The sequence below is a fragment of the Ahaetulla prasina genome, chromosome 1 (assembly GCF_028640845.1).
Source record: "Ahaetulla prasina isolate Xishuangbanna chromosome 1, ASM2864084v1, whole genome shotgun sequence".
NCBI lineage: Eukaryota > Metazoa > Chordata > Lepidosauria > Squamata > Colubridae > Ahaetulla > Ahaetulla prasina.
The window spans coordinates 92410169-92422901 of NC_080539.1; the positions used below are offsets into that span (position 1 = coordinate 92410169).

General features: G+C 41.4%; 1 protein-coding gene across 1 annotated transcript in view; it reads right to left on the minus strand.

The window, feature by feature from the left end:
- FNDC1 (fibronectin type III domain containing 1) overlaps positions 1-12733 on the minus strand; it is an 87802-nt gene that overhangs the window by 51089 nt on the left and 23980 nt on the right. Inside the window, exons 2-4 of the mRNA XM_058168494.1 lie at positions 3071-3274; positions 2178-2276; positions 865-982 (exon numbers count right to left, since the gene is read on the minus strand). Coding sequence (XP_058024477.1) covers positions 865-982; positions 2178-2276; positions 3071-3274 — 421 coding nt within the window. The remainder of the gene's footprint in view (positions 1-864; positions 983-2177; positions 2277-3070; positions 3275-12733) is intronic.

A 12733-nucleotide genomic window follows, 5' to 3' on the forward strand; every position in this document is an offset into this window, starting at 1 on the left:
AGTAAAGAATATTGGGCATTTAAATTAGTTTTTTAAGGGATGTTTTTAATTATTGTGTGTATTTATATTTTATCTGCCTGTTCACTGCCCTGAGTCCTTCAGGAGAAGGGCGGTATACAAATTAAAATATTATTATTATTATTATTATTATTATTATTATTATTATTATTATTATTATTATTATTATTATTACTACTACTACTACTACTATTATGTATATGTAAAATGACCCAGACAATACCCTGTTTATTAAATACTTACATATGTTAACGAAAAATGTCTAAAGAAAAATATTTTTTAAAAAAGATAATGATTTTAAATTAGATACTGATGACTTGCTGAAATTCTTACAAGTCTATCCTTTCAACTCAATAAATCTTGTTAAAGAATGGGGGGTGGCAGGGATTTTTGCTCCCGGTTCTCCCAACCGCCCGCCATCATTACTACCAGATCGGGCGATCTGGTCCGAACCGGGAGTATTTCACCCCTGGTTCTTGCCTTCTGGCAGCTCTGTGCATGTGCGCACTAGGAACAGGCTCCCCCTGTTCCTCTGCCTCTCTGATTTCCGGCTCTGGAGGTTCTGGAGTCCACACATAACTCCCAGATGGCCCTGGCCCCATCTCTGCCTCCAATGCTGAGCCCTTGTCCGAGTCTTCCCCAGACTCCAGGACTGGCCCATGTTCCTCCCCAGCCTCCTCATTGTCCGACTCCGCTGCCAGCTCCGCAGGCTGCTGGCAGATCACAAGATTTGTTTTTCCTTAAAATATTGTCCAGCCCTGCTAGATTTCCAAAGCTGCAAGCAACAAGCTAGAATTGGCATTCCTACGGCAATCCTATGTAAAAAGCCCAGATAATGCTTAGTACCTAGAGGAGATGGGTCTTTTCTGCTTTTCACTGGAGGGATCTGTCCATGTGACCAGTACTGAGTGAGAGGACATGACTCGAACAGCAATATCTTTCGTTTCTTCCAGTTCATCTTCCTCTGAAATGAGACAACCGGATTTATGAGTGTTTGGGCTATGAATATGGAAGTTGGTTTTAAGAAGAGAGAAGCTTACATAGTCACTGGGATAGAGATTAGTTCCAAATTCCTCTAGACAAAAAGTCAGCATTCTGACTATTGGCTAAGAATCCAACACATGAAAAAATGGAGTTTGAATTGGCTTTTCTCCTCCTCCTTAATTTCCAAAGTAGAAAAATATCAAATTCCCTCCTATTTTTCTAAAGCCACCCAAAATTGCTGTGGCAGCACTTGACTGATTCTAAGAAAAATGTTTATTTATTTATTTACACATTTATTTGTTTATGCATCCAAGTATTCTACTAAAGCCTCCGGATGATTTACCATATAACAATATGAGATAAAAGCAAAAAAAGTTTTTTAAAAAAAGTCAGTACAACCAGACAGCACCTGCATTAACTATCAAGACTGTTTATAAGAGACTTTGAAGGCTTAAAAAAGCTACACAATTTCTGCAAAGAAAATATTTCTTTTTGATTCAAAGTGAGCAGAGCTATCCTTTGCTTGTAGCATCTACCACTTCCAGCTGCTGAATAGCAGCTGTCCTAATTGATGCTTGCCAGAGGCACCGAGGCTGCAACACAGAGAATTTCTTGGGAGTCATTATTCTAATATATTCCAAGGTCACTAGATTGTCTTCCCTTGTGTTAACTTGAGTTTCACTTTCTAGCAAAAAAAGGAAGTCAATAATATGACTTGCCAATGGCTGTGAAAGTTGGCCCATAAGAAAGGCTGAGCACCAAAGAATTGAGGCCTTTGAACTATGGTGCTGGAGAAGACTCCTGCAAGTCCCTTGGACTGCAAGATGATCAAACCGGTCAACCATGACCGCTCTTTAGAAGACCAGATCCTGAAGATGAAACTCAAATACTTTGGCCACCTAATGAGAAGGAAGGATTCACTGGAGAAGAGCCTAATCCTGGGAAAGATTGAGGGCAAAAGAAGAACTGGACGACAGAGAACGAGGTGGCTGGATGGAGTCACTGAAGCAGTAGGTATGAGCTTAAATGGACTCCAAAGGATGGTAGAGGACAGGAAGGCCTGGAGGAACGTTGACCATGGGGTTGAGATGGGTCGGACATGACTTTGCAACTAACAACAACAACAACAACAACAACAAAGACTTGCCAGTTTACTCACCGATTTCCAAACTTACCTGGGACTTTCCTCTTGGTTAATACAACCTGATGTACTGGTTGAGTCCGCCCTTGGAAGTTCCTTGAATGTGGTGAAACCAGATATACTGATTCAGATGCTGCACACAACAACAAGAAACATATACACTATTTTAATATTTTTATTACTGCAAAGATTAAATGTCAACAATGCTTGGCCCATTAAGGATGAAAGCCTCTGTTTCAAAGAATAGTAATTGATTGCCCTTGACAAAAACTGCAGTCAAACCAAGCACTAGTACCAGTTTTCTCAGCTATTGTGTCCAGGGGTCTCCACGGTAAGAGTAAAACAATGTCAAATCCTCACATATTATTTTTAGGGACAGCATTCTGAAGTGAAGCTCCAGATAAAACTTAAAAAAGAAAAGGGGAAAAAAAGCCTCAACCTGAAGCTTTATTTATTTACATTTTTATGATATGAATGTCATCTACCCCCAACTAATTAATGAATTTAATAAATAGTTAGCAATATATGCCGATATTTATTTCTGATGGATGTAAGTTAGAAGTTAAGTAAACTTGGACTGCAAATGTTTCACTTAGTTGTAACACTGCAAAAATACCTCTTCTTTCAAGTCCCTGCAATTTTAATCAAGTCTTTTATTAACAATGTATGTGTCTTCCTTTCTGAGTGCCCCATCAAATTTCCTCTTTTTTATAACATAAAATTGTTAATTTTATTGCTTGGTGGCCATGGAAGAACTTTGGCTTAACTTTGTTCTTTGCCGTTTAGAACTATTACAATCAATTTTATCATCATAAAATTGATTGCAGTAGATATAATCATTTGTTCTGGTGAATGAAATAACAAATAAAACAACGTAACAGTGAGAACAACAAGCAGATGGTCAAAAACGTTCATACAGACACATACCTATTTTTTTAGCATAATGGGCTCTTTCTTCTTTTGGTAGAGATTTAAAACTCAGTTTTCTGTTGCTCTCCCCATATCCATGACGATAACCTGGGTATCTCCGTGGGCTTGAGTTTGCCGAATGGGATGGTCTCCACTGAATGGACGACCTAGCAGATGATGAACGGAAGCGTGTTCTCAAAGGTCTGTTTGGCACTTTCTTTTCTTAAAAAAATGTAAAAAACACACAAACACACAAGTAAACAGTTACTCTGATGCATTCTTTCTGCGTCCACTGAAAAAACAACTTTTCAAAATTGTAGTATTCATTTGTTGAAAAAGGAACTGCTAACATGGGGATCTTGAATGAAAATAGAGATATCTATCTATCTATCTATCTATCTATCTATCTATCTATCTATCTATCTATCTATCTATCTACCTATCTTCATTCCAATTCCAAAGAAAGGCAATGCCAAAGAACATTCAAACTATCACACCATTGCACTCATTTCACATGCCAGTAAAGTTATGCTTAAAATCCTACAAGCTAGGCTCCAGCAGTATGTGGATCGAGAACTACCAGAAATACAGGCAGGATTTCGAAGAGGCAGTGGAACTAGAGATCAAATTGCCAATATACACTGGATCATGGAGAAAGCTAGGGAGCTACAGAAAAATATCTACTTCTGCTTCATTGATTATGCTAAAGCCTTTGATTGTGTGGATCACAACAAATTGTGGCAAATTCTTAAAAAGATGGGAGTAACCAGATCATCTTATTTGTCTCTTGAGAAACCTATATGTGGATCAAGAAGCAACAGTGAGACAAGGAACCACTGATTGATTCAAAATTGGGAAAGAAGTCCAGCAAAGCTGTATACTGTTACCTAGCTTATTTAATTTATGTGCAGAGCACATCATGAGAAAGGCGGGGCTAGATGAATCAAAAGTTGGAATTAAGATTGCTGGGAGAAATATCAGCAACCTCAGATATGCAGATAATAGCACTCTAATGGCAGATAGCGAAGAGGAACTAAAGAGTTTTCTGATGTGGGTGAAGAAGGAGAGTGCAAAAGTTGGCTTGAAACTCAACATTAAGAAACTAAAATCATGGCATCCGGCCCTCTCAATTCCTGCCAAATAGATGGGGAAGAAATTGAGGTAGTGACAGATTTTATTTTCCTGGGCTCCAAGATCACTGCAGATGGGGACTGCAGCCGAGAAATTAAAAAGCACTTGCTCCTGGGCAGGAACAAATTTAGACAGCATTCTAAAAAGCAGAGACCCTGCCAACAAAAATGTGCATAGTCAAGGCTATGGTTTTCCCAATTGCAATGTATGGTTGTGAAAGTTGGACTATAAGAAAGGCTGAGCGCCAAAGAATTGAGGCCTTTGAACTATGGTGCTGGAGAAGACTCCTGCGAGTCCCTTGGACTGCAAGATGATCAAACCGGTCAGTCCTAGAGGAGATCAACCCTGACTGCTCCTTAGAAGGCCAAATCCTGAAGATGAAACTCAAATACTTTGGCCACCTAATGAGAAGGAAGGACTCACTGGAGAAGAGCCTAATGCTGGGAAAGATTGAGGGCAAAAGAAGAATGGGACAACAGAGAACGAGGTGGCTGCATGGAGTCACTGAAGCAGTGGGCATGAGCTTAAATGGACTCCAGAGGATGGTAGAGGACAAGAAGGCCTGGAGGAACGTTGTCCAAGGGGTCACCATGGGTCGGATATGATTTCGCAACTAACAAAAACTATCTATCTATCTATCTATCTATCTATCTATCTATCTATCTATCTATCTATCTATCTATCTATCTATCTATCTAATTTCCAAATTGCTCTCCAAACCAAACTAACAATTCCAGCGGTTTTTGCCAAGAATTTTGCTCTGGAAAGCAGAAGGATACAAATAGAGCGGGTTGCTGCTTTTTAAATACTTCAGGGTGTCAAAGACAGACATCTGGAATGCAGATCACGTAGTTCAGTTAGTGCTAAGATCCTCAGATGCTATTAAAATTTTTTTGTTACACAGATGAAGATGTAGAAATCCCCGTGGCACCAAACTCTGAAGCCAAATCTGCTGCTGCGCAGAAGTAAGAATTTACGCAAAAAATGTGCTGGTAGTAATGCAAACACATTTTTTGAGTTCTCACTACACCAAATGGAACTTCAAATGTCCAATTAAAAGTTGAGCGAGGAATGTCCAAAATCCAGATAAGGGCCTGGAAAATAGGGATAAACTCCTGGTTGCAAATCCAGGATTTTTTCAGCTGGACTGACCCCTTTAATTTTCACAGATAATTTCCCTTCTCCAAGCAACAGGCTACCTAGCAGGAGTTACATTATATGAGTTTTCTACACCATTCCTAATCTCCCTAGGAAGCTAAGCGCCGGCTCATCCAAGGAATACAAAATACGGCATGAACAGTGGTGGGATTCAAATAATTTAACAACCGGTTCTCTGCCCTAATGACTGGCTGGGTATGTGTGGGCATGGTGGGCATGGCCAGGGGGTGTGACAGGCAGCACTCTGCTTCCTGCACTCGCCTGGGAGCAAAAACAGGCTGCGTGGAGGGGATATGCCTCTCTGCAGTCTCCTGGGAGCAAAAATGGGCCACAGGGAGGGAGGCATGCCGCACCCCCCTGCGCCCCATTTTGGGCCACAGGGAGGGGGGCATGCCTCCTGGGAGCGAAAACGGGCCACAGGGGGGTGCCGCACCACCCCCACACCCCATTTTGGGCGTAGGAGGCCTCCCTGCACTTACCTGGCAGCCAAAATGGGGTGTGTGGGGACTCCTGGAAGGAGGAGTGTGGGGAGGAGTAGGGCACGCCACCAATTTAACTACCAGTTTGCCCGAACCACTCCAAACCGGCTGAATCCCACCACTGGGTGTTAACAAATTAACAAGCTGCTTCTCCATTGGGTAAATCAGGGCATTTGGGAACAAACAAAATATTTTCAGAAACTTATTTTCCCCAGATTGAGAACTGCATTCTTTAAAGCCAGGCACAATTAGCTTCCAACTCACATTGCAAGGCAGATACTCTACAATCCCATTAATTCAAGCGCACCTACCTGTGTAGCGACAAAGAAAAAACATATCACATGAATTATTACACTGTACATTTTATAGTCTATTGATATTGGCCCTAATAGATTTCCAGGAAGGTCCCATATCTCAACAAGAATTTTCTCTTAGAAGACACAAAACTTGCATTTTAACTGCATAATTGCCAATTTTTACATTGCTGTAATGAAAATATATAATAAAATAAAAAAATATTAGATATAACCAGTTCCAATTCTAATTACTTTTTTTATTTCTTATTAAAGAGCTTAAAAATCTATACATTTGTAATTACTTGACATAGTTCTAGATAATTTCAGTCCCAGGATTTCAAACTGTCCATATCAGAGCTACCCCTGGGCAGGGGTGAAATCTAGCAGGTTCTGACAGGTTCTGGAGAACCGGTAGCAGAAATTTTGAGTAGTTAGGAGAATCAGCAAATACCACCTCTGGCTGGCCCCAGAGTGGAGTGGGAATGGAGATTTTGTAATATCCTTTCCCCAGGAGTGGGGAGGAAATGGGGATTTTGCAGTATCCTTTGCCTGCCACGCCCACCAAACCACACCACGCCCACAGAACCGGTAGTAAAAAAAAAATGGATTTCACCACTGCCTCTGGGGATGTCTCCCCTAAATACAACACAAAAAGTTTTGTGCATTTACTATGCAACATATCATACAGATCTTTTTCGAAGGTTCATATGAAACATCACTTTGTCCCACTGAATCACACCCACCCTTTCACAAATTCAGATTTTTAGTGATAGAGACACTACGAAAAAGTTGCAAATTTTTAGACTGTGTTTTAGCTTGTTTATTCACTTGCTCTATTCTCTACCAACAAATGTATTCTGGTGGAATATATTGAAGAGAAGAGCTACCTGGATACCTGATATGGTAGGTGCCTTTTTATTGTGTTTGCATTTCACAGCAGCTGCTCCAAATTCAACTTCATTCAACCAACATGTCTTCCCTGTGAGCATGGGATGTATTGCAAGGTTTTCCAACCATTATTGTGCCTAAGATAGCATTCCATAGTGTACACTTGATGTATTTAAAATATGTAGTCACAGAGTTGGCACTGTTTAGTCAACCACCTTAGATCTCATCAGAGGAGAAGGAGGAGGAGGTGGTTCCACTGCTAAATTTGTACTTAGTTTCCTGAATAACAATAGCAATAGCACTTAGACTTATATACGGCTTCACAGTGCTTTACAGCCCTATGTAAGCTGTTTAGAGTCAGCATATTGCCCCCAACAATCTGGGTCCTCATTTTACCCACCTCAGAAGGATGGAAGGCTGAGTCAACCTTGAGCCTGTGAGATTCGAACTGCCAAACTTCTGGCCGCCAGCAGTCAGCAGAAGTAGCCTGCAGTACTGCATTCTAAGCACTGCACCATCATTATGAAATCCCAAGATGCAAGGTAAATTAGAAAGTTGTGGGTCAATATTGGATTTGTTGAGGACAACTGGAATAGCGATCATAGAGAAAGACAATGGCAAAACACTTTTGTATTGTGCCAAGATAACTATATGAACATGCGCCTTCTTTCCTAGAAGACAAGATCAATTCAAGGGAGTCCTGAAAAATACAGTGTGAATTGGCTTTAATTTGCCACATGACAAGAGGCTTGTTTTTGTAGCTGTCCAGTTACATTTGGCTATCTTAAGTAGAAAAGAAGATTAGAATAAGTTTAGAATAGCAGTTACTTCCAAATGACCAAATCATTGAAAAGAAACTGGTAGAAATAAGCCAAGCTGAAGGTCTGTTAAGATGATAAAAATCAGCTGGCACAAAATTAGGTTTTCAGAATAGAAAATTAAAGACTTCTTAGATATCAAAGAATTAACAGTAGAAAAGGAGTAATTTTTCCTCCAAGAAGAATAAAATTGTTATTTTATATATATAAATGAAGATTGATGTGGGACATTTTGGCATGTCTACTCTATGAAATAAGTATGCATGCTTAGATGGAACCAATGGTACCCAGATGCACCAATATGTTTTTGGCACAACATAAGAATCAAAGAACCACATACATTTCTGATATGCTACAAAATACATAAGAGTGAGCCGACGTGCTTACACAACAACACCTACTTGTTCATTGAGGAACACTGTATAATGTAATTAAAGGCAATCTAAGTAGACACCAGTTATATGGTGAGTCTATAATCTACAACAGCTCCCTAGATACATTAGCTGCATTTTCAGTATTTGCCAAACATATATCCACATACCATTACTTCCCATAATAAAACTTAGCTGAAATATTGTACAGATGATGAAAAACCACAATGAGAAAAGGCCAAAAAAAGAGCAATTGAGAGTCAAGGCATGCATTTAAATTGGCTGAGCTATAGAAATAAACCACATGAGTTGAAGAAAAAAAAATATCACCAGCCCAGGTTGTTAATGAGAAGATTTGAAATATAATTTTCTAACCGAAAGTAGATAGACACAAACATTAGCGCACACAATGGAGATGAAATAAGAGGCAATATAATGAATTCAAGATCCAAGCCATTAAGATATTGCAGTAATGGAGCAAAGTTGAAAGGGCTCAATCATGTGGATGTGGAAACCAGTGGTGGTAAATTAAGTGGTAGGAAAATTGCAAGTCATATGTAGTGTAGCCAGAGAAAAGAAAAGAACACAAACATATTGTTTTAAACTGAAAAGGCTATTCAGCTGAAGGATATTTATAGGCAATCCCAAACATTGAAGGTGGGTGGCTTAAATTCAGGTAAAAACAAAGAAAAATGCACATATTTATCTAAAACAGGATGGGCAACTATGGCCCCTTTATGACCTGTGGACTTCAACTCCCAGAATTCCTGAGCCAACCATGCTAACTTGGGAATTCTGGGAGTTCAAATCCACAGATCGTAAAGGGGCCATAATTGCTCACCCTAGAAGAAATGCATCCAATTCCACCGTAAAATCATACACCCATGATGGCAAACCTATGACACACGTGCCACAGGTGGCACACGGAGCCATATCTTTGAGCACACAAGCCCTAGCTCAGCTCCAGCGTACATGTGTGCACCGGCCAGCAGATTTTTGACTGGCCCCACCCATGCTGCCGCTCCCCTCCCAGGAGTCTCTACGCGGCCCGTTTTGGATGCCAGGTGAAGTTTAGGGCTCGCACAGAGGCTCTGGGAGGATGTTTTCAGCCTTCGGAGGGTCTCTGGGGGTGGGGGAGGCTATTTTCAGCCCGGGGGTGTGTGGCCTGTTTTGGCCAGCAGAGGCACCGCAGGCAAGTCCTTTGTTATTTCCAGGTGGCCCCGCAGGCCAGATTTAAGCACCTTGTGGGCCAGATCTAGCCTGCGGGCCTTGAGTTTCACACTCCTGCCTTAAACCATTTGCACAGAATCTGGAGTACCAAGTGTCTAAAGCAAGGGGTCCCCAACCCCAACCCCAGGTCCATGGACCGGCACCAAGCCACAGTATCCCAGAAACCAGGCCATGCAAATAGGCAAAGTCCCATCTACAGGATGCAGATATCACACAAAAATCACGCCCCCTCCAGTCCATGGAAAAACTTTTCTCCACGGAACCGGTCCCTGGTGCCTAAAAGGTTGGGGGAGGGGGCACTACTGTAAAGGATTCCTTTGATGAAACTGGAATGCATATATTATGTACGTGGAACAAAGCCAGGGGTGGGTGGGGCTGAACTCAGCTGCCAAGGAGGATATCATGGGAAAGAAGAGCAGAGAGGTGATACTAGATTGGTATAAATGCTCCATGTGGAAAAGCTCTATTTTTCCTGGAAAATATAGCAAAAATCTAAATGCTCCTTAAGCCTAAAAGAATGTGTGTGTTCCCTCCCTCCTTAGCACACCAGCAAATATTCTGAAACTCCCACAGGGGATACAATTCACGTGGATCCAGTTAACCATTAGTGTGTACATTTAGCAGCTTAATTTTTTTTTTTAAATTCCTGGCAAGTGGTTCAACCACCGTTGTATCCATGTAGCTGGCAAGCAGATCAGTCATAAAAGTGATTACTGATTTTTCTGCGCACCAGAAAAAATGTCAGTAAGATTTTTATCTGATACATAGTCTGAAAAACTAGAGTTCCACAGGCAGACCGTTAAATATCAGTCCATTTGATACTCCTCCAAAAACCCACAGAAATGTTGTAATAAACCTGCTCATCTGCCAGTGAAGCTGAATTTAAAGATGCTATGGCTCATAATATATATCTCACCTGGATATAGCAGTAGCTGTGAATCCTCTTAAAGAGTAATTTTGCTGGCAACTCTATTAGGTCAACCTTCCATTAGGGTATTAAATAGCCATAACTGAAGGCTCTATGGGCTTGGCGCTTTCATATCCTGCTATAACTCCCTGGTTTTCACTTTGCAATAAATGAGACTTATTACTGATCCTTGACAAAGACTGAATACATTGCTACCGGCCACATAATTTAATTGAACTTCTGCTGGTCTGGTTTGGCAAGAAGGAAGTCTGCAATCGATCAGCTTCTTCTGCACCCTTTTCCAACTGGAACTAGTATAAAGACTCTTCGTGGGACAGAGGGTATGAAAAAAACTACAGCAGCCAAAAAGCCGTATGGAAAGTAATCCATTTAAAACAAATGTGGATATAGACAAGGATTTGCTTCTCTATCCTAGTTCTCTTTGGAGGCTTTTAAAAAGGGAAAAGATGAAGCCTACTACCGTATAGTGCAATGGTGATGAACTTTTTACTCACCGAGTGCCAAGCAGTGCGCACTTCACGCGCTTCACGTGGGCATGTGCCATCTGTGCTAACATGCGGCTCCTCTGTACGCTGCATGCTCAATCGCACCATCACCATCTGCACATGTGCACAGCTTTTGTGCATGTACAGGTGGTGCGTGCAACTGCACCACCTGCGCATGCGCATGGCTTTCACACGGCTCCCCATGTGCTGTGCGCGCAATCGCACCATCTGCGCATGCACACAAGTTCCACGCAGCTCCCCCATGACTGTGCATGCAATCATACTCTCATGCGCATGCGCATTTGCAGGAGAGCTCCAAAGACCAGCTGGGTCCCCTGAATTGCATGCATGCACGTTGGAGGCCCAAACACCAGCTGGGGCATGCACGCATGCACAGTGCAGATGGGTTGGGCAACAGTTCGCGTGCCCAGAAAGATGGCTCTGCATACACACCTCGGATACGCGTGCCATAGGTTTGCCATCACAGGTATAGTGGGTCTTAATATGCATTCCTCCCTGTAAGTGTTTTTTTCTGGTGAGATCGGTCTATCAGGGCAACCTGGTCGACCCAATTATGGGGCAGAGTGTACTGCTTCCAGTTTCGCCTTTCAGCCCCAATCCAGCAGCCTTTGCAGGCAGTTGCTTTCACAACAAACTATTTTTGTGTTGAAAGATTAAGAACCTTAATCTCTCCCCTGGTATAGCCAATAAAGCAAGGAGACCCTGTGGCTTAGAGGTTAATACATCTACCTAATATGTACCATATTTTTTGGAGTATAAACACACTTTCCCCCCGCCTAAAAATGGGTGAAAATTTCGGTACGTCTTATAGACAAAATATGGGCCTGTTTTTGGCCTCCCGAACCCTCCACACACCCAGTTTTTGCCCTCCCCGGCCCCTAGAAGCACTCTGCAGTGCTCCACACATCCTGTTTTTTTGCCAAAAACGGGCCTCTTTTTGGCTTGCAAAGTACTTCTGGGGGCCGGGGAGGGTGAAAATGGTATGTGCGGAGGCCAAAACCTTTTTTCTTGTTTTCCTCCTGTAAATCTAGGTGCGTCTTATAGTCCGTTGTGTCTTATAGTCCGAAAAATACAGTAAGAAGCCTGGATTCGAATCCCAGAAGGGTATAGCTAGCTGATGAGAACTAAATAGCTTGAAATAGATCTATACTAGTCTCCCTTTATTTCTTTGTCAGTAAATATAAATTCAACATTCCTCCCTGTAGATTTACCATCCATTGCATTTGCTTGCTAATCTGGTACCTAAGACATGGCATTCCTACCCACCCCAATGAACCATGGATCAAGCTGCTTGATAGATGGGAGAAGAACCACTTGTTTCTGTCTCTCTCTCAGACCTGCATCTTCTCCTGGGTTTAAGCCTTTGTCTTAGTCGCTACATAAGAAAGAGGAAAGAGCAGCAAATCATAGGAAATGCAATTAGAAGGAGTTTCCAGAAATAAAGATGGAAGAGAAATTTTGCTGAACAGAGTCTTTAGGAAAATATTCCGCTAAATATGTAGAACTTGGAATGCACATATAAGCTGAAATCTATACTCAGAACTTTCCAAAATATTTGAAAATTTAAAACATGCATTCAGGGAAAGTATATATGAAAACACAGTGCTCTGCCAATAACTTGGTGTTGATTCTTAGCAACACAGATTTTCTTCATGGCAATATAATCCTAACTTGGTCCTTTAGGACTAACTGTAACTAAGTCCATCTTCTTCTCTTCCACCTTTTCCAGCATTGCAGACTTCTGTAGAGAACAAGGCGCAATGTGTCCAAAGTAGGATAATTTCAGCCTGGTTATTTGTGCCTTAAACTCAAACTCTGAGTTGATTTTTTCAATGATCCATTTGTTTGTTTTTCTTGGCTATCCATGGTATTCTCA